Consider the following 22,031-nt stretch of genomic DNA (forward strand, 5'->3'; position numbering starts at 1 on the left):
CCCAGGTATCAGGATACTCCTCTCCCAGCGAAATCTGATCTCCTGCACGAACTCATGCCAGAGCTGGGCCAAAGCGGTTGCTCCGCCAAGATTGTGCGTGCAGTGCGCCGCGACGATTGATAGACGCCACACCAAGCTGTCCATCGCGCAAGTTTTCACGCCCTTCCACTGGTCATCTTCCACACCCGCAGTGATATCGTTGTAGGGGAACTTCTGCAAGGATTTTGAATCAACGATTATTATGTCTACATATTCGAATGGATCTTTCACAAAAGAAACTAAATTACCAATTTTAATTATTTTAAAAACATTCGGGATACATGCGAAAAAGGGACATAATTATTAAACGATAACCTTTTATATTGTATTTACTAAATTATTATTTTTATAATAATTTATAATTACTAATATATTTCATAATAATACAAATTATTATAAACATAATAATTAGTAAATTAAACAAATTAAGAACTTAACTATTATTTTATATGTTATATATTTATGATAGTTCTATCAAAATATTTTTTCACTATTGTGAAGTTTGGTTTAAATATGCTTGTCCCTTTTATAATAGAATATAATCATAAAAACTAATCATAATCCGTTTATATAAAACAAAGTATTGAGATTGTAATGAAACTTAAGCGTACCGAGCTTTCATCTGCATCCGGAAAAAGGAAGTAAAGTATAGGTAGCAATATCTCTTCCGAGATTGGACCTTCGATGTTCTTCTTTTTCACGCTCGATCTGCCCACAACGGTTGAAATCGTGGGTATTCTGGACTCGGTGAGCACATTGAATGCCGAACTCAGCATCTGTTCGTCATCGTGAATGTAAGACGCGCTCTCACCTAGTAGTTCCACCATGGTCTTCTGATTATTGCATAGATACAGAAAGTCTGTCATATATTCGCTGAGTAGACAAGCCGGCAGGGCTACCATTTTCACTTGCACAGACCATTCAGGAGCGAGTTGCGGCTCGAGATCCGAGTAACCTTCGCTATCCACTACCACATTGTCTGGCATTTGCGGCCACGTAACAAATAGGTGAAGTTCCCTGAAAGTATTTTAAAATAATGTATACCACACATAGATTGTTAGAACTTTTTATAATAATCAGGAGGCATAGAGTTGTTGATTTTAGAAGTAACTTTATAATGGATATTTTATAACAAAAAAATTAATCAACTTATAGCAAGCCTTTTTGAGGTCAAGAAAAATGCTTTTTCTATACTCCTGACGATAACATATTCAATCTAAGTACCCGACGGGATCGAAAGTCGCTCCAAAGGGAAGTTTACCCAATTCGGCCACGCCTAACGTTTCTCCCTGCATAAAATCGAAATCCGGAGGTTCTTGCGTCCACGTGCTATTAGTCCAGTCTTTTAATAGATAAGAAAATCTAACAGACACCATTACGGAGTCGATCTTTACTCCGCAGCCCTCCCCAATTTTCTGCTTGAAAAGAGCAAGTAAACCTGTAAATGATATTTTTCTGTAAAATATTTGTTTTTCTACGAAAATTGCAATTAGAGAAAAATATTATTTAAAGATAGATTAAATAAAAACATAGACGATGCATACCAGTGAGGTATCGGCAATGTGGTGGAACTTTCTTTAAGTGTACCATATCGAGATTCGCACACGTTCCTTTACCAGCACAGCAGCCGAGATACATTTTCTGCCAAGGTTCTTGTACCTGCACCAATGCCGGTACGTAACTAAAATGCATAAAAATAATTACAAAGACTCTCTTGCAAAAATATAATTCAATCGTATCACGAATCGGCTACCTACCAATTTGCGTTGTTAGTCGCAATTGTTAACGAACTGAGTACAATCTTGATTCGAGTTTCATCTGTCAAACTCCCTTTTCGAGCTGGTATTAAAACAAGGAATTCTCTAACTCCATAATAACGAGCTATTTCCAGGCAATTATCATTGAGCTTTACAAAATCATTGGATACATCCAAAGCGTCCTTTTGACACTGTATCCATTCTTCTTCACTTTCCTCCTTTGCCGCATCTTCTTCTTCTTCTTCCTTTTCTAGCTTGTAGTGTTTCAGCAGAAATTCTACATCTGAATGATAAATAATTCATAAATAATAAATTAAGTTATTAACAAAGCAATCAAAAAATTAAGAATAAAAATAACATTTAAAAGATATATTATACAATGTAACAGATAAAAATTAATTTCACAGAGTATATGATATTGAATCGATAGATGTTATAAATCTATGTACCACTAGTATTCAATAATCTATGCAGAATCTTTCGTATAAAACGTTATACGTATAAGTACAACATGCGGTTCTTTAATCACATAATTGCGATTCAAGATTCGTATAACAAGGGTGTATTTGATGCTCCCTTATCAAAAATCTTTTACTTATTGCACACAGGCTTTTGACATTCGGCTGTCCATAACGTTTCCTATGATATATTTGTCAAACCGTGACACACACGAACCTGCGAAGTTCAGCTTCTCCGAGGCCTCGTGCCACTGACAGTTGACGAAATCCCCCGGTTTGAGGGGGCTCGCGACCTTCGTATGCGGCAGCCTCCATTCGTGCATGATCTCCTCGAGTCGCGCGATGAACACTTCCCATTCGGAGACGGTGGTGAAGTCGTGATGATAAAAGTCCTCGATCTCCACGTGATTCATTTTCGACGGCGCGACTTCCAATCCGAGGTGGCGATGTTTTGAATGTTTACATCTGTTAATCACGCGAGCCTTCCTTCGCTTCCTCCTTTCTCTGTGGATATCCGCCCTTATCGGACCACAATGCTCTTTACCCTTTCTTTATGCAGTATAAATTCCAATTTTATGTCAGAATACCACTCGGTAATCTCTCAATTCTCTTTCTATCGGGCATAAAGTCCCGCGAGTTTCGTAGTCGTGCGCCTTTGACGTTTCTACTTGTTTCTACTGGCGACTGGCGACTGGCGACGACCACATCAGCTGATCGCTTTCGCGTTTGGTGGTTTGCCTCGCAGATGACGTTCGAGTCTGTCTCCAGGACGTGGCGACGTCTTGCGGCGGCCAGGCACTTTTGAATAGAAGAGATTTGAAAATGATAGAAAATGGAAAATAGAAAACGGAAAATATATACAAATAAGATATACAGGATTAATGATAACACTTACAAATAATAAATATACAATTTAACATAAGAAAGTCTACATTTGTCAGAAAATTCAATATAAAGCAATAGTCTCTCATTTATTAGTTTGCAATAATGTTGAAAAGATATGATATTTTATTCCCGAACAATATAAGTCACTTTTGATACAACGCAATCCTTTTCTTACGGGAAAATCACGAAAGTGAGGGTGACCGATGATAACGACACGGAACGCAATTATACGAAATTATCTATATGTTCAATCAAGGAGTTGACGGCCAATTTGTCTTATCGCTTCTCGAGTGTGTCGACGTGTGCAATCACGAATCGCGCGTTTGCGCGAGTAATTATCGATTACACAATACTTCTGCCCTTGTCAACGGGGAGGAGAAGCCGTGTCGTACTTCGTCATTATTATCGCGTAGCAACGGCGGAATCCCCGTGTCGATTTGTGGCGCTCGAGATTTCGATATACCTGTCGCCTATCATCGTCGGGGAAGAGCCCCCCTTCCTCCTCCATCGTGTTGTCCCGCCGCGCCGTTTCGCCTCGCCAACTAAAAGAGGGATCGGAACGACTCTTAATCAAGCCGCCGCTTTCGCCGATCGTCGGTCGTGCATCTCGCGCGCTGGCGTCAAAATTTATTTTTATATGGCCGCGGGGACCCGCGGCGAGGATTGAAAAGGGGAGAGAAACACACGCGCGCGTTGCGGAAGCCTGCCGCGCAGTGACGCTCAAATGGCGGATTCTCCGGGGAGCGAATCGGCAGATTCACGGGGCGGCGCGGGCGCTCCGGCTTTCCTAAAGATAGGAAAAAGAGAGTCTCCGCGCTCGCCCTCACCGCGCGTCCCACCGACTGAATAAACGTACACGTGTCTATTCCCCCGTCCTTTCAGAATTCAGCTGGCGATATGAGAACAAAGGAAGTCATAGAATTTCTGTAGGAACTGCGTATACGTCGACTGCGGGAACGAAATATTATTTGCGAACAAGTTGTATTGCGAAGTTGGGCGCGAGTCAAGTTCCAGTTTAAACTTGAACACACGTTTGAATTTGAAACAGCGATTTTGAGAAAATAATAAGAGACTTCCCAGGCAGCACCATGTCCAATATCGGGACATAAAACGTCTTTTAGCAATCTTTTTCGTAAAACGTCTAAAAAATGTCTAAAAAATGTCTTTTAGACGTCTTATGTCCCGCTTTTGGACATGCGTGCTGTCTGGGTTTTTTCACGCGCGATGCATGAATTTATATCAAATATAATAAATGTCTTTTCTATTTGCATTTTTATTGTCATTTAAATAAAGTATGTGTATGTACATATATAGGGTACTTCAGAAAAATGTTAACACTTATATGGAAGTTACTTTATAGAGCCATATGGAAATGCCTCAGGACTCTAGAGATCACTTGGAGAAGATTCCAAGAATGTATTGAGAAGGAAAGTGGAGAGAAAGGGTCTTTGAAGACATATTACTGATATTACATTTGTTACTGTGTGATATCTTGTGTTATCTTATCTGCCGTTTTCTGTTTCTCTAAAAAAAGTTACTTCTATAAGTGATAACATTTTTTTAAAGCACCCTAAGATTAAAACGGATAGAAAGAAAAGTGTAAACATTTCGAAAAAGATTATTGTCTAGTTTAAAAAATAAAGTTATCCAATCCTAAATATTTTCTACATAACAAGAGAAAAGAAGATATATGTATATACAATAAAATTACAAAAATGTTTAATGTTACTATTAATTTATTTAATACTATTTTATTTAAATCCGGGTTATTTTCCAAATTTTTACACGCACATTTTAGAAATATATATCTCACAAAAAATAGATTTGATATCAATAGAAACACGACTAGAAACTCTATTATTAACCCAATCGTCACGGCGCGGCGGTTCGCTCACGTATTTAAGTAGCACGTATAATATAAGCGATCACGCATACGAATAGGCTACGCGTAAATGATAATGCGATGATAATGACGAGAAGGTTGCGCAGCACTGACGAAACGGACGTGCGGCGCCATTGGCGTAGAACGCTTTGTAGCGGCGCGTATCTATAATTGTAGTTGGAATACATTATCACATGTATAATAGAACGCATTGTGGAAACGTCACGATAGTCCGGAAAAAAGAAAAAAAGAAATAACATTTCAATAATAAATTTGCATCTGTAATCTTTTTTCTTGACGCACACACAATTGTCGCGAACGTCGCTCGTATATACAATTTAATTCGTATCGCGATTTCTTTTCCGTTTCTTTTTCTTTATTCGCGTTTTTTTGTATCCATTTATATCAATGTAGATTAATCTCAGTTTATCTTTTTATCTTTCTTTAATTCTTAGAAATAAATAGAAAGATGAAAAGTAAGCCAAATCGAGATTATAAAGTTAATTTGCATTGGAAGCTTTCTTGAGGAAAACGAAAGCCGCTCGTGTGCAGGATCTCCCGCATGGTGCTTGCGGCGACATTCACGGCGTTTCGTATCGGTCGCGCCAATGCCGAGGGTGATGCGTGCTCCCGGCGAGCGAGAGGGCTCGCTCGGACGCACGGGTGACGGGAGACGCGCGTACTTTAGTACACCGCCAGCCTCCCGGTATCTCGCGTGCGCGCGCGCGCGCACATCACCCCGATCCCGCTTTCTCACGGGGAAACAATGATCCTTCGTACGCGGCGGCACGTGTCGCGACGACTCGCGAACGGCGTGAAGATTGCCGCGAGACGCTGCGCGCCGAGACGCCCCGGTCCTCACGTGACTCGCGCCCGCGGGATCGCCGCGCGATCGGCACACTGATCGATACGCGATTCGATCATTGTGCGGGGTCGCAAGGGCGGCAGAGAATTCTCGTGGGTGAACGTTCACGACGAAAAAGTACAGCGTTGCGCTATTTGCAGTGTAAGGGCTGATATTTCATGTGTCGTACGACAAGCTTCGTCAGGCGTACTAATTGCCTATAAGATAGAGGATTTCTAGAAACTCGAGAATTTCTCTATCCTGCGGCTAATTAACATACTTAAAAATTTGTTGTACGACACACGAGGTATCAGCTTAATTTTGCAAAATACAATAGATTGAACGATGAAACGTGACGAAAATTTGACCGCCGCGAATCCACCATACTCTGCAGACTCTGCAGTAATGCAATACCGGTCATTTCGGGGTCTGTAAACTGCAGGATTCTCGATTTGTGGAGAAATTAGTTGGAAGAATGTATGTACGATATAAAATACTTATTCATCGGGAAAAAAAACGCCAAGACCGCGTTGTTATTGTTAAATTTTTAATCGGCACTTTGACACTTTTCTATCGAGGAGAAATCGAGCCAAATTTTTCGTAGTCTCGCAGCTTGAATTTTTTTCGAATTTCTATCGTGTATGTAACATTTTCGCGAACGATAAACATTTTCGCGAACGATAAACATTGTCGCAAACGATAAACATTGTCGCAAAGATAATAAGTCTAATACCCAGATAGCACGTATGTCTACAAAACGTTTTAAAAACATCTTTAAGACCTCTTAAGACGTTATTAGACTTGTATTACATATTATAGTATGATTAATAATATTAATTGTTAACTTATAATTATTAATTATTAATCTATGTAACTTATGTGACTTATTAATGATTAATAAATGTATATTAGACTTATTAATAAGCCTAATATATAATGGACTTATTATCCTATTATGTTCGTATGATAATAAGTCTATCAATTAACATTATGAAATCGTCGACTCTCCTGGCTCTTCACTCGATGAGAAGTACCGCGTGAATTGCCGCGAGTGACACGAACGCAGTCATCAATAGGTCTGTTGTTTATGTTTATAGCTGCACTATGTCATTCTTTTTGCACATGGGATGTAATTAAACGTTGGAGAGGGAAGGAGGGAGGATGAAAAGTGTAAAACGTTTAGTTACAAAGAGCAAATATTATACCCATTATACTAATGCATTTTATCGATATGTCATCGAGCTTGAGAGGCTGCCGGCTGATGCGACATCCTCTTTCTGTCAAAATTTTCATCGCTCCCTTATTACCTGTTTTTAAAATATGAAATATTGCCTGTTTTTTTATGTGAGATGTTAATTATCGCCCCTCTTATGTAAAATGTAAATTATCACCTGTTTTATGTGAAATGATAAATGTCGCCTTCTTTCACATCGTAAATACACATCGGAAAGATACATTATCTTTTTCACAGGTGTGCGAGTCCCGTTTGGCGGTTCATGATGCAACACGGATCGGGACACCCGTAAGACATATACAACCTGAGGTGAGGGACAGTGGCGCAGGAACGGTGGGCACTCGCTGATGAAATTGCAAGAAAAAAGTTGCTCGCGTTGTATATAGCATCTTGAATGTCGAACGTTTATTATGGAGAAACTGCGGAACAGTGCTTGTACACGTGGTTTGTGTCGTTTTTACCTAAGTGAACATTACGCTGAACGTATACATTTCTTAAAGCGACAGCACAAAACCGCGGTGTGAATACGACGAGAAACCACGTTCGCGTCAGGAAACGCCGAATTTCAGTGCGATCATCAGTTTTTCGACATTACTTCGAGATTGTTAATCGTTCTTTTAGCGAAAGGCGGAAGAGGACCGTGAAATGTCGACGTAGCAAAAAAATTCGCCAGTGGATCTTTATTTATTTCCATCGCGCGTGGTCTTGATTTTTCATCGTACTTTCAGGGGGACGCGGGGGAGAGAAAGAAGGCCCGCTGTCTCGAATTTCGGAGGCCCGTATGCCGGTCGCGCTCCGACGAAAATTTCGGAGCGCGCGTGTCCGCGCCAATGGGCGCGCGGGTTCGCGCGCGGGCGCCGCTAGCGTCGCGTCAGTTCGATCGGCGAATCACGTCGTTGTCAAAGGGTAGGAGACGACGGTGGTGAGCGTAGCCGTGGCGAGCGCGAAGCCCGAAGCCGCGAAGCGAAATCGCGAACGGCAGTTCGGCAATCGCGGCCCGGCACGCAAGTCGCGCACATCCGTCGCGCGAGACGCTCCTTGCCACGTGGTTGATACGCGGCGTGAGCGAGCGCGCGCGCGCGCGCGCGTTTTATCTCTCTTTCTCTCTTTCTCAGTTTTTCTTCCGCCCTCTTATCTTCCACTTATCTCCCACAATTTCCGCTTTTTATCCGCCTTGCTGGCCACCGCGTCGCGTCGCCACGCATTCGCGGTAATGCCCACGCGGCACGCCGCCGTCGCCAGAGTACACCGAGTCGTCGCGTGGAAACGTGCGTGACGTTCGAGTACGCGCGCTCGCGCGCGCGCGCTTGCTTCGATTTTTTAAAAAGGGCTCTAAAGTCCCGCGACGCGCGGAAGATGCCGGACAAGGTAGCGCCGGCGGAGAAGCCGGTCCTGCGGCCGGACGCCGCGAAAACCAAGAGCGACAGCGAGGGCGTCAAGCTAAAGAAGGAGCTGGGTCTGTGGAACGGCGTGGCGATCATCGTCGGCATCATCGTCGGCGCCGGTATCTTCGTGTCGCCCAAAGGCGTGCTCAGGAACAGCGGCAGCGTCGGCCAGGCGCTCATCGTTTGGATCTTCTCCGGGATCCTGTCCCTCATCGGGGCTCTGTGTTACGCCGAGCTAGGTAAGCGGAATTTCGAAATGATGAAACTTTTTGGGACGGCTGCTTTTCTTCATAAGCTCCTCCATTCAAATCGGACGCGCTCGGCAAAAGGGGGAAGAACCGGTTCGATGCTCCCATTGTCTGACGTATAAGATTGTATTCTGAAAGAGAGAGACATCTCTTCCCGCGAAAATAAATGTGTAAGGTATCAATACCCTATACCCCAAGAGAGAAAAATATATTATACCTTTAACATCTCACACTATTGCAAAGAAAAAAAATATATGTGATATAGCAATTTAGCAATATGTATACAACAATTTATATACAACATATACACACATGTTTTGCTGTTACAACAAAATAACTGTGAACGTTTTTAAAAATAATGATGTCGTTAATATGTCATTAATGCTAGAATGTAAATTTGGAAAATAGTAATTATAAAAATTTAATGGCTTTTTTTAGAAATATACCGCTCCGCTACATCGTAAATTTATGTATTATCATATACATATGTCGTTTTATGTATATCTTTTGATACATGTATCTTTTTCACGTACATGGGAAAAAATAAAGTGGTTTTAAATAAGTACGAGGTAGAGTAACAATTTTCTCTCAAATCAGTTTTACATGAAAAGTACAGTATGTAATGTGAATAAACAACGACAATTTTTCACATAAAAACTGTCTAAAGTTGCCTAAAAAATCAATATATTAAAAAATTCTTTACTTTTCTATATTTATAAATTGGAATCTTTTTCCGATCTCGATCCATGTTTAAGATTCGAGATAGTTGTACTTGTTCTCAAGAGGCAAATACGTACTCTTTTATTTACCTTATATTCTATTTGTTTGATATATGATTTCGTTGTTCCTATACTGCGTTTACGCGAGCGTTACTTCTGTAGTAACTTACGATAATTCCTTCGCGTAAACGGAATTTTGTAGTAACTTACGATAATTTACTCCGTTTAAACGAGTGAATTATCGTAAGTTACTACAGAAGTAACGCTCGTGTAAACGTAGTACTAGTCAACGATACTATTTGTTTTGTATGCAATGCGCACGTGATATTGCTGTGCACAACTATGTATGCTGATATTTACATTCTCGTGCGACATCTCTATGACTAAAATTTTGCCGACAATGACTTAAGAAAAGACCGCGAATACGTATTTCACATGAGCTGTTTTTTAATAAGAGAGGAAAAATGGAATAAATAATCGTCTTTGGTAAGATATAACTAAATTCATTCTTAAACCACAAAAATTTAGTTTTGCGAAATTATGACCTGAAATTTTACGATAAATATAAAAAGTGAGAAAAAGTTCTAATCATTTTCAAATAGCGAGATGTATTTACCCAATAATTATAAATTCTATTAAGAAATTAATATAATTTATCGATATAATTAATAATTTTTGTACTTTGTCGAAATATTCTCGCGACAATAAATTTCTAAATAAAAATTTCACATGACCTGTTTTCGAATAAGAGAGGAAAAATTGAGTGGATAATGGTCTTTGATAAGATATAACTGAACATTTTTTAACTACAAACATTTCGTTTTGCGAAGTTATAATAGCCTGAAATTTTACAATAAATATAAGAAGAGAGAAAAAGTTCTAATTGTTTTCAAATGACGAGATATATTTACCTAATAATTATATAAATCATATTAAAAACTGAATATAAATTAATAATTTTTGTACTTTGCCGAAATATTCTCGCGACAATGAAGAACCTCTAAATAAAAATCAACATGAAAAACATGACATATATTTTGTTTAATTATTTTATCGATAATTCTTAATCTAAGCCCATAGACATACCGTCCAGCGCAGAGTTTGATTCCTGTTCTAAATTAAAAGTAAAGGAAGATAAAATTTATCAAGATCGACGTTTAATTTTGTAACGAGTTTGCCGCAAATGTTGCAATTTCGTTATCTTGTACTATTTTTATCTACTGATAAAAAAATATCGTAGATTTCTTATGTACTAATTGTAAGTTTAAAAATAGTTATTGAGAGAGAGAGAGAGAGAGAGAGAGAGAGAGAGAGAGAGAGAGAGAGAGAGAGAGAGAGAGAGAGAGAGAGAGAGAGAGAGAGAGAGAGAGAGAGAGAGAAAGTTTGGTCATATATTATGACGCATTCACCGTTTTGTTTCCTGTAATGATACATGTTATATTTACTGTTATATTCTTGATAATATAAATATTAATTCATAGCTCTCGACCAGCGGGTCATCCACGTATTAGTATTTTTCGCGGCTGAACTTAAATCCGCGATCTTACGTTAACAGCGATACAATGATGCGTAACAATAGTCCTGATATCAAAGGCCGGTTATGAGACCGAACTGTCGCGTTGCAAAAGACAAATTGATCAAATAACGACGTACTTAATCATCGACAACATAACGAATGTCTATAAGAAAAATGCTTAGTTTGCACTATTAATACTCTGTTTTCGACACAGCCTATTTTTAGTGCTGATATTTTATCTCCGATATCAGAGCTAGATATCGCTCACTGCATGCTTGTGCAATTACAGACGTTCTCACGGTGCTCTCAAAATTGAAAAAGAATATTGAAGCTGACATAGTGCATTAGCCAGAACATTCGCAACTATAATAAATTCCATAAAAGTCAAGACTAAACCGATTCTTGATCAAGCAACGTACAAGTTAAGAGAGAAAAGAAAAAAGAGAAAAGTGTAAAAAATATAAGAAAAAATGAAAAAACCAGATGGACCGCAAAATTTGGGCGGATCCGACGATGATAAGCGAGAGAGATATCGCAAAACTGCGGAATGGAACGGGCATACGATAAGGCGCATTGTATATCATTGCAGGGATGATTTGTGAGGGAGCAAAGTCGATTCGCGTGCAGATTGCGTGTTGGAAATCGACGAATACAATAACGCAGCTGAGCACACGTACCCGACTTGATCCCTGACCTGATGATAATTAAACAATGTTACGCGCGTTATTGCATGACCGACTATCGATGACGGATAATAGCGGTAATATTTTCTGTCCGAGTGATCTCTGACATGTCGAGATCTTTCCGCGGCTTTGGAAATAAAAATCGATCGAATTGGATATCTCTCCGTTCATCCGAGTTGATTAATGAAATTTTATATAAGCTAGTACACGTAATGTATGGATAATCATACAAGACATAATAACGTAAAGCATATGATTGCATTATCTTTTTCCTTAGGTTTTAGCCTTCTTTTTATGTTAATTTATTTTTTTAAATTTATTTTTATGTTAATTTATTTTATCAGTTTATTTTTAGCAACTTATTTCTTTGTCAATTTATTTTTATTTTATTTTTTATTTTTTCCTATATCTTTCTTTCGTGCACATCTTAATTATCTGCTTTAATCCCACTCAGTTTTAATCTCTTTTTTAATCTGGATTACTCTTTAAGCGAGATATAATTTGTCGGCTGAAATGATTTCTATCAGATTTTATCAAATTCTCTATAATTTTCTTTTATTTCTAATAGGATTAAGTCGGCTAAATTAATAAAAAGAATAGATGAGATCTTTTTGCATCCATGCAGGTACGATGATCCCCAAATCCGGTGGCGATTACGCGTACATCAGCGACGCCTTCGGACCTTTGCCAGCATTCCTTTACCTCTGGGTGGCGTTGTTCATCCTGGTACCAACGGGGAACGCGATCACGGCACTCACGTTCGCACAATACATATTGCAGCCCGTATGGCCCGGATGCGAGCCGCCATATGCAGCGGTGCGACTACTTGCTGCCGTGATCACATGTAAGATGAATACATATGTTTTATTTTATTTATAGTCTATAGTAAAATATATATAGAAATATATGATGTGATCTAATAAAGTAGCCTTCGGATAACTTTTATGAGAAGCTTTCAGTTAATGATGTCTTTTAATATAATATTGATTGCACTAAATTTCTGTCAGCTTTTCTTTTTATTCAACTAATTGATATCTCTCTCAGAAAGTGCAGACGATTTCGCATCAATGGCTGTAGACAATTGCGCGATGTATAAATGTTTGTTGAACTGGCCAAAAGTATCGTGACGCACGTGTGCAATGAAATTTAAATTTAAATAACGATCGCAAGAAAGATTCGCGCGAAAACACGATGCAAATGTATGCGACTTTTAAATATAGCCCGGAGAAACGTTATTCATACTCTCATCAGATTGTTTTCATACACGCGGTCGCGGCGTGCGAATGCAGCGAATAACAGTATATGGCAATTTCACCGTTGTTCGCGTTCGCAGGTCTATTGACCGCCATCAACTGCTACAATGTCAAATGGGCAACCAGAGTGCAGGACATCTTCACCGGCACCAAGATCTTTGCTCTGATAATTATCATGGTCGCCGGTTTCTGGTGGCTCTGCATGGGCCATACGGAGAACTTTCAGTATCCGATGGCTGGCACCAACACCCAGCCCGGTTACATCGCTTTGGCAGTTTATTCCGGACTGTTCTCCTACTCGGGGTGGAATTACCTCAACTTTGTAACGGAGGAACTCCAAGAACCCTACAAGTAATTTTCGTGAATGTGTTGGAATTAATCTCTCCCTGACCACTTTGCCGCGTCTCTATCGCGATTCTTTTAATTTGCAGCAAGAGAACAGGGTAATACCGGTCAGATCGTATCGAGCATTTTCTTATTTTCGGTAGAAAATAATACGTTGCGTTATTATTAATTTATATAAAATTAATGATATTTTAATAACATTTTGATATAATTAAAATTTATTTATTATTTATTTGTAGAACTTTGTCTTATATTTTATTAGAAATAAATATTTTTATTTTATCGAAGCGTGTTGATATCTACGAAGACGATACCGTAAAATTTTAAACAGAGACTTGTGGAAACTTTCATAATTATGATCGTTGTTTTTAATCACTTTCGCAGGAATCTTCCAAGGGCGATTTGTATATCATTGCCGCTGGTGACAGTGATTTATGTTTTCGCGAACGTCGCTTACTTCGTCGTACTCACGCAGGATGAAATACTCGCGTCGAATGCCGTCGCTGTTGTAAGTACGCTTTTCCACGTTGTTAATAACGATTGTAGACACGTGAGGTATCGATCCACGATTGGTTCGCTGCCAAGTGATTGCGCTCGCACTCGCAGAATATTTTATCGTCAAAAGAGAGTAATATAGATTCTCTAATGTATAAAGATAACACAAATCTTGAAAAGTAAATTTTAGAAATTTTAGAAAACAAAATTATAACAACTTCAGTTTACGCAATTTCCTTGTGTTAAGTTGATCATAGCAACATTATATATTGAGCAATAAATAGAGGCGAGTGCGCCGAGCATGGTTTCTTGCACGTGCGTTACTGGTTTTCATCGAAGCAAGAAACGTAGTAAAAATCAATAAATTATACGGTATCGCGAGAAGTGAAATCGATCCGATACAATCTATCTGATACAGAAAAAAAATGATGCAGTCTCGTAGTCCTCTATGATCAAGATGCTGTCCCACTTTCGATAGCCTAGTATTAATCGGAATTTCCTTTCTAGACCTTTGGCGACAAGCTGTTGGGCGTTATGTCGTGGATCATGCCGTTCTTCGTGGCATGCTCGACTTTCGGAGCATTGAACGGCGCGATCTTCGCATCGGCCAGGTTGTTCTTCGTCGGCGCCCGAAACGGACACCTCCCTACTGCCATTGCCCTCATTAATGTCCGCAACTTGACGCCGATGCCATCCCTCATTTTCCTCGTAAGTATCACATTTTCGTGAAATTGCAAAAAGAAAAAGGTTAATAAAAAGGAATTTACTTTATAGAATTTATTTTACAGAATTAATTATATAGATTAATTAATTCTATACAATAAAATTATTTAATCTCTACTGTCCAATTTTCTTAGAGCGCTTGATTAGAATATTAGGTCAGTAAAAGATGAAACGTCTATTTTTTTTATTTTTAAGACATTTCACATAATATCTCTTAATCAATAATTTTCTCGCAAACAGAACTTGAGTAAAGTAAATAAATGTCGCGAACACCTGTTTAATTTTACGGCGATTAATTACAAGTCGCTCACCTCGAAGGTCATGACATTTCAGTAATAAACGTATTTGTTTTGCATATCATTCTGATCATCACTGATAATTTCTTATGAATTATTTCTTTAGTGTGTTATCATCATGTAGAAGATCGTGTATGTTTGTACTGTATGTTTGTACTGTATACATTTGTCTGGCGATAACGGAAATGGGATGTGACAATGATTCACGTAGATAAATGATAGGCACTTCATTAATTGGCAAGATTGAGTTGCAACGTTATTGGATTTATCGTGAGATTTGTTTGCTCGAATTCGAATTGATACATTTGTACATTTATACACAATGATATCAAATCCGAATATTTCAACCATATTACAAAAAATTATGCTTATACAATTTTCGGCTGCATTATCCATCTCTTCGGACGTTAGGACTCTTTAATAAGAATATTAAAAGAAAAGATCATACGTTTTGCAGCTAACAGCTTAGACATTTTGCCTCAAAGAAAATTCCTCTAAAGCAAATATTCAAAGAAGGCGATCGGTACATTTTGCACGCCTTACTAAACTCGACGTCAAAGTAATCTGCGCTTCGCGTGCGATAATTCGGCCCATCCAATTGTCGGGAATAGAATTAATTGACGTATATAAATTGGGCCCCGCGAAATTACATTAAAGCTGGTGTCTTAATGAAATAAACGAATCCAGCCGGATCAGAGCGACACACGCAGAGCGGCATGCTACTATGCAGCTTGACATCTGGATTTGCGGTTCGTTAATTAAGCGCGGTAAATTGATCCTTTCACGTCGCTCTCTGGCCCCGTGTCTCTTTGACGATCGGTAGCGGAAGTCTGCTCGCGATCTCCATTCGTTTCTGTGAACGAATCAAAAGGATCAACCGCGTTAACTCTGTTCAAAGTCATGTCATGCCGTCACGAGTTACGCAAACTATTCAATTTCTAGTAAAGATATATTATATGAAATTTAATTAATTAAGAGATTATAATTAATTCTGAGATGTTGGTCATCTTTTTAATATTTTAGCAACAGCTTTTGAGATATAAGAGATTCAGATAATCTGTAAGATCTCCACGTAGATTCCACTTTTCAAAATCTACTTCACTTAATTAAAAAAAAGATTCGATTTTCTTTTTTCTTTTAAATGGAATATTAATTTTAGATTTTGTCGCAAAATTATTTAGAATCGCGTGTTAAAGCGTTTTAATTGTCGCGATGAGTTCTAAAAGCGCCGATACGCACGCGGAGCAATTTTTCTATTCTTGTAGTCGGACTCCAATTCCGAGCGTTAAACTATAATTTCCGTTTCTAGTGCATTATCACCCTGGTACTCCTCATCATAGAGGATGTCTACGTACTAATAAATTATGTCAGCTTCGTTGAGGCTCTATTTACCACACTCTCCGTGTCTGGTCTGTTGTGGCTACGTTACAAAAAGCCCGATCTCCATCGTCCGATAAAGGTATGCGCGATTTTGCCATTTAATTTATCGAAATTATCTAAGCGTCTTCTACCTTATTATTTGATTGCAAGTGAAGTCTCATATTTCGCATATTTTATCCTTCAGGTTTCTATAATTTTGCCAATCATCTTCTTCATAATCTGCGCATTCTTGGTCACCCTCCCGTGCTACGTCTCGCCGTGGGAAGTAGGCGTAGGCATAATCATAATCCTGTCTGGCATTCCCGTGTACTGTATCTTCATCGATTGGAAATCGAAGCCCGCCTGGCTCATCAATGGATCCCGTAAGTTATATTGATTATACGCGAGCTTTGGAAGCTTCTTAAAACCTGCTGCACATAGTCATTCGCGTTTATGAAACGTACTGTTATTATATATATTATGTACTATTTATATACTATATGTTTATATGTCATTACATTTTTTGTGCAGATAATTTGAATATGGCGTGCGCGAAACTATTCATGTGCGTGCAAGAAGACAAGACGGAGTGAGTGCGCGAAAGTCGCGGTAATTATTACGAAAAAATCCATAATTTGACACCCGAATTTAAGAATGCATTTCGCACGCATCGTACTTTTTCTTAGGTAGGTGGAAAGTTGTGAATAGATAAAACGCCGACCATTATCGTCTATTGGACGGCCGCATGATTGCACAAGTATTAACGATAATGCGTGAGCGAGCGATACTACAGCGAGCGAGTACTATCGTCGTTCGTAATTTTTATATTCTATTCTATATATATATATATATATGTATATTTGCGGAAATAATTTTTATACATATATATTCGTGATTATTTATTGTTTAACAAGTGCCTGTACGCGCCATTGCTATAGTTTATTAGCGTGTAAATTATATTCGAGTGCCAATTTTTGACACTGCCCGGCGTATTCGAAATGTATGTTTCAAAGATAAATTTAGGATAAATATTTTTTGATTACGTAATCCGTATACACACATATATGCCACATTTTCATGTTGGATTACACAGGCATAATATAAAATAATAGAGCAATATTTATGAAGGCATAATCTAGCAATTAAATAACGAATCGATATAATTTCGAGACCAATTTTTTAAGACTTTTATGTCAATTATAGCGTTTTATTTATTCGCATTTATGAGGACTGTTATCACGTATCTAATCATTCAAATCTGAATTCAGTGACTATACTGATTTCGATTCCCGAATTGTATATATACCTAATGGAATAATGTAAAGTTTGTATACATTGCACGTAAATATAGTCCCGATTAAAAGTTTACAAGGGATACATAAAGAATTCTGCTTTGATTATTAATTGTATGTACAATGTTATGTGATTTTGATAATCATTGATGAATTAGTTAGTTCAAAAATTTCCTTTCCCAACGAAAAAAAAGAGATCCTAAGGAAGTAGATCTTTTCTTACTTTCAATTACCTAAGGAATGTATGTAGATCTTCTATTTTAAATGAATTAATTATTTGTACGATATTGATTAATCATTCACACGTTTACAGTTCATTGATCCCGAAAATTAAATATCATGAATGGAAAAAACATTTAAAAAGCGTTTATAAAGCGTTTAAAAAAAGAAGAACGGAATGTTTATATAACTGTCTGGAGAACCTTATTATCTCTCGAAATGTGCGAATGACATTCACGCTTTCGAGTATGGACTGTGAATGCGTCAAGTATCATTAAACGATATTTGTATTCTAATCAGATAACTGCTCAAGTAGGAGGTCATTGTAGAATTGCATTCGAGAATGATTGATCATGTGCCTTACACACGAGCAAGCAGATTTACACATTTTGTGAAACAGAATAGGGTATTTTGTACAAAACGCGCAATAATTAAGTTGTACTAATGGCAAATTGTGAATAAGAACAGATACGTATGTACACCTTAAAGGAACTTATAGAGACAAATAACAAATCTTTGAATAGCAACTTTATTCCAACAGATTTGATAAAACGGCATTGTAAATCGCTTTTAAGTATAACTTGCAATTAGTTTATAAGCTGTTAACGGAGATAGGAAAGAGCACTCTTTCGTGCTGTACATTTTCATTCCTAAATACCTAAACGTAGAATGTGATGTGTGGTGGAAAAAAGACTATATATATATATATATATATATATATATATATATATGCCTGCCGCATTATTAAACTAACTTTACTACGGCAAATAGGCCAAAAGTACTGTTAATATGCGCCGAAATAAGACTAATAATACGGTTTCTCACGTATTTGTAAATATTCTATTTATATTTAATCTTTATCTCTCATCTTTACTTTTGAAAATCTTGTACAGATATTACTTCTCGGCGCCATATTAAAGTCAACCATTTGAATAATTATTTGGGTCTCTTATTAATCTAGATACGCTTCGTGATACGTTCATTCATGATGAGCTGTAGGGTCTACAGTCGCGCGAACCTTCGCGATAAAATGTTAATCTGAAGTTTTGCAAAGTTTTGCAAATAGACGTTAATATTTCGAACTTGTATTTATTTGGCACATACAAGTATATGTCCAACATAACGACTGTACAAACACTTCTACGAATAATCGGTCGAGAAACATATAGAAAATCGTTTATACATGATAGTAGATTTTTGAGTCTTGAAAAAAATAAACTATCGTAGAAGCTCATAATCATGACTTCCGTTTCCGCGGAAGAATTTGGACGCAAATATCTTTTCTTTCAAGATATTGATATAAACTAAAACTTTACAAAGCGAAAAAACAAGCCATACTATTTAGTCATATTTTCGTTGTTCGTATTTACATATTCCATCAGTTCTTTAATTATTTAACAGCAACAGTTCAGTACACATTATTGAGCAATTTGTTTTCTTCATTCATTTAGTGAAGTTAATGAAATAGATTACTTTGTTATGAGCTTCCGATATTCAACGGGTAAATCTTGCAAACTTTTACCGAAAAACGCGAATAAGGATAACATTGCAACGATTCCATATTTATCTTAATAACTAATTTGGCATAATTATATAGAACTTGTGTAAGAACTTATAAGAAAACTTCGAGATCTTTAAGAAATGTCCTTTTGCAGGAGGTTTTTAAAAACGTCTTTGGCATAAATATGATCAAAATTAATACTTTTGTAGCCGGTACTCGTTTCTCTTTGCACTGCAAAGAGGACAGGTTATTAAATGAAAAATGGAAAGTTTGTATAAAGATCTTGAAATTCTCTTTTTTATAGATTCCTACGTATTTTTATTACAAAAATTAAAAAATGACTAAAAAAAACTTCCCCGCGCGCTTTTATTTACCTGATAAGCTCGGTGCTCTTCTTGGCTACATCTGCTTGTGCATTCTTCTTGCTGCAATTGGGCAACAAAATTACACTTTGGTTTTCCTAACGCAACAAAGAAATCATTGCCGGCGCTTCCGAAAAAATCGGAAAAAAACCACGTCGTTTCAAACGCCTCTTCTCAAGCAGATCTCTTCCAGCTTTCTACGATGAAATATTTTGCGGTCAGCCTTCAGCGAGCGGCGGCGTCACCCAGCCGTACTTTTCATGCGTCCTCACCAGGTTTTTGAATGTCTCTTCGGCCAATTGCCGATTGTATTCCTTGTTCGGCTTTGGTACCCTCGCCACTTGTGCCTGCCGAAATCAAAACTCACATAAATCTGAGAAATTGGTAAATATAAATACGGTTAGTAACTAATTTTTTTCCTAATTTAATCTTTATTTTCTTTAATCGCAAACAATAAGATAAAAGTGAATTTTTTTAAATTAATTGAAAGATTATTCTATACTGGACTAACATTCTCCGTGTCTAATATTGTGCGATTGAAGGAATTAGTTATTTGGTGCAGATCAAAACACACAATGCTTACCTGTCCCTTTACAACACTGGCCGCAAACTGCATAATCATCGACTCGACGCTATACGCGCAGCACCATCCTCTCGGTGTGAGAAGCTCCATGCAGATAGCACCGCCATGCATCACGAAGCCCTGATCGATCCTCGGCGAGATTACTCTCATAAAGGGCGGCGCAAACGGAAACTCCTTTGGAAAAATCACGTGCAACAATATGTGAGGTATCTTCAGTTCGCGCATATCGGCCGCCAGCTTGCTGTCCGGATCGATCTTGTGCAATCGGACAAACCACTCGAAAACATTGTCATTTACGAGTTCCACGGTGAAGGCAGAGTCGCCACGCTGTGCTCTTTGGATCCTGTTAAACTCCTTCATTAGCCGACGCAAACCAATGTCCTTGTCGCAGGCGGCTTTGCACTCGTTGTTGTCCTGCACGAGTAAAGCTGGTTTAAAATTCTCAGGATATCCCAAGTATAACTACAAAACTATAGATAAAGAAGCTATTTTATCGTGCTTGTCCATTAAAGAAAAACAATGATTAGATCTTGTAATTTGTTTTTTTTTTTTAACTGAACTAATCGAGAACTCCATGCACCTTTGCGGATTTCTTTGCCTTGAAGAAACAACTACGATCGGCATGAGTGGAATCCGGATTTTCCAGTATCGGCCCGTCCACTGGAATGACGGCATCTGGACGGTGATGGCGATTTAGAAGTCTCCTCGATGGCGAATTAGTCGAGCTGCTGGCTACCTCCGGTTCGGCTATCTTATCGGAAGATCGGAAGAGCTTCCGGATGGCGGCCACCACTTTCTCCTTGGATTTCGTGGACATGGTGAAAGTACCGTGTCGCTACTTTACTGGGTCTCGCGACTCTGCGTTCAAAACATTTTTATTTGTGTGAGAGACATTTCCAAAACCATATCACGCATAAGATTATAATGGTTTAGTTTATTAATACTCTCGGCTAAGAAAAAGAATTAAAGAAATATTGCAAAGGAAAGAAAAACGCATTTGTAGGAAAGATTTTTAATAAAGTGTGAATTATTTGGGTTATAATAGGAGAAATCAACGTAAATAAAAAAATATTTACTTTCATGGAAAAATGAAATTTATTAATGTATGTACAATACATGTATCATACGTATCATAAAGTGATTCCCTCGATTCATTAATTATATCAACTCTAGGCCTTATTCCGATTAATTTTCCTGTCAAATCAAATGCGTACAAACTGCTGTAAACATCGTCAATCGAATCATACATAACAACCATAACAACACATTTTCAGAAAGTGATATTTTTGCCTAAATTTCTTATATCTTAAAGATACCTTACAAACTTTCGATAACAATTTATCTCACTGGATTTTAATTTTTCGAAGTAGAAAAGTATTTTTGTGAAAACATTTATAAGATATCTTCGATCTTTCGTAGAACTTTACAATGTCCTAGCTGATCTCTCAGCAATTGATTGGGAAATTCCTATCCGTCGTGTCAACTCCTGTCAGTCAGTCACTCTTAAGTTATCAAATTATTTGTTTTCATAAGAAAATCCATCGACGATGTCAGAATGTTTTAAAGTCGCACGAGAGTGTGGAGTGTCGGAGCAGCCTCTCTTACGGAATGTTTAGCTGCTCGGAACGAGCCGAATACTGCCGATTCACTGACTTGTAATCTAACATCTGACTCACCCATTCTATCATCGGTCCTGTAGTGCTTACGGCTGACAGATTGTCAGCGTGCGGCTATTGTGTACTACTTACGTAGGTACACGCGAGAACGGTGAAGATGCGAACGCCGAACATGGCGCAGTCTCCACCCTCGTCGAACCACCAATCGACATCAGCCACGAGAACGAGCGAAGGGATAGACGCCGACGTCAACGACGATACCGGCGCTACCGTCGTGAACGGCATATAGTCGGCTCCCTTTTATCGATCCAATTTGCATGACCGATAGCGTGGCTGA

At 38.2% G+C, this 22,031-nt stretch overlaps 3 protein-coding genes and 1 long non-coding RNA gene across 7 annotated transcripts in view; 1 reads left to right on the forward strand and 3 right to left on the reverse strand.

The window, feature by feature from the left end:
* Rab3gap1 (RAB3 GTPase activating protein subunit 1) overlaps positions 1–2,951 on the reverse strand; it is a 31,287-nt gene extending 28,336 nt beyond the window's left edge. Inside the window, exons 1-6 of the mRNA XM_071697845.1 lie at positions 2,472–2,951; positions 1,797–2,079; positions 1,584–1,720; positions 1,264–1,477; positions 651–1,056; positions 2–213 (exon numbers count right to left, since the gene is read on the reverse strand). Of these exons, the coding sequence (XP_071553946.1) occupies positions 2–213; positions 651–1,056; positions 1,264–1,477; positions 1,584–1,720; positions 1,797–2,079; positions 2,472–2,667 (1,448 nt within the window). The 5' untranslated portion in view covers positions 2,668–2,951. The remainder of the gene's footprint in view (position 1; positions 214–650; positions 1,057–1,263; positions 1,478–1,583; positions 1,721–1,796; positions 2,080–2,471) is intronic.
* A 2,780-nt stretch (positions 2,952–5,731) lies between these two features.
* Mnd (L-type amino acid transporter minidiscs) lies at positions 5,732–18,571 on the forward strand. Of its 3 annotated transcripts, none has more exons than XM_071697868.1 (9): positions 5,732–6,027; positions 7,337–8,723; positions 12,276–12,494; positions 12,984–13,254; positions 13,633–13,756; positions 14,251–14,451; positions 16,072–16,221; positions 16,327–16,504; positions 16,653–18,571. In XM_071697868.1, the coding sequence occupies exons 2-9, from the start codon at positions 8,456–8,458 to the stop codon at positions 16,712–16,714; spliced, it is 1,473 nt and encodes a 490-aa protein (XP_071553969.1). In that variant the 5' UTR covers positions 5,732–6,027; positions 7,337–8,455; the 3' UTR covers positions 16,715–18,571. The 3 variants fall into 3 exon arrangements, with proteins under 3 accessions (XP_071553969.1, XP_071553972.1, XP_071553970.1); XM_071697871.1 differs by lacking the exon at positions 5,732–6,027 and adding an exon at positions 6,122–6,342; XM_071697869.1 differs by lacking the exon at positions 5,732–6,027 and having other exon boundaries at positions 7,130–8,723.
* On the reverse strand, positions 14,629–16,386 carry LOC139768043 (uncharacterized). Its single transcript, XR_011717270.1, has 2 exons — positions 16,274–16,386; positions 14,629–15,615 (listed from the first exon to the last, which is right to left on the reverse strand). It is a non-coding gene; the product is annotated as an uncharacterized lncRNA (long non-coding RNA).
* LOC139768042 (ubiquitin-conjugating enzyme E2Q-like protein 1) lies at positions 18,146–21,983 on the reverse strand. 2 transcript variants are annotated; one of them, XM_071697877.1, is made up of 4 exons: positions 21,827–21,983; positions 20,659–20,936; positions 20,079–20,492; positions 18,146–19,842 (listed from the first exon to the last, which is right to left on the reverse strand). In XM_071697877.1, exons 2-4 carry the CDS (start codon positions 20,893–20,895, stop codon positions 19,714–19,716), a joined length of 780 nt encoding a protein of 259 aa, XP_071553978.1. In that variant the 5' UTR covers positions 20,896–20,936; positions 21,827–21,983; the 3' UTR covers positions 18,146–19,713. The 2 variants fall into 2 exon arrangements, with proteins under 2 accessions (XP_071553978.1, XP_071553977.1); XM_071697876.1 differs by having other exon boundaries at positions 21,755–21,981.
* Between the last annotated feature and the right edge of the window lie 48 nt (positions 21,984–22,031).

The sequence above is a fragment of the Temnothorax nylanderi genome, unplaced genomic scaffold (assembly GCF_030848795.1).
Source record: "Temnothorax nylanderi isolate EJ_2023f unplaced genomic scaffold, tnyl_v1.0 TNYL_tig0013_pilon, whole genome shotgun sequence".
Classification (NCBI taxonomy): domain Eukaryota; kingdom Metazoa; phylum Arthropoda; class Insecta; order Hymenoptera; family Formicidae; genus Temnothorax; species Temnothorax nylanderi.

Excerpts from the sequence above, each read along its gene's own strand:
- Mnd (XM_071697868.1), top strand. The coding sequence starts at position 8,456 with ATGCCGGACAAGGTAGCGCCGGCGGAGAAGCCGGTCCTGCGGCCGGAC. Across the intron at positions 13,757-14,250 it reads CGTCGAATGCCGTCGCTGTT|ACCTTTGGCGACAAGCTGTT; the intron begins GTAAGTACGCTT and ends TTTCCTTTCTAG. Across the intron at positions 16,505-16,652 it reads CTGGCTCATCAATGGATCCC|ATAATTTGAATATGGCGTGC; the intron begins GTAAGTTATATT and ends TTTTTTGTGCAG.
- LOC139768042 (XM_071697877.1), bottom strand. The coding sequence starts at position 20,895 with ATGTCCACGAAATCCAAGGAGAAAGTGGTGGCCGCCATCCGGAAGCTC. Across the intron at positions 20,493-20,658 it reads AGGCAAAGAAATCCGCAAAG|GACAACAACGAGTGCAAAGC; the intron begins GTGCATGGAGTT and ends TTACTCGTGCAG. Across the intron at positions 19,843-20,078 it reads CCAGTGTTGTAAAGGGACAG|GCACAAGTGGCGAGGGTACC; the intron begins GTAAGCATTGTG and ends TGATTTCGGCAG.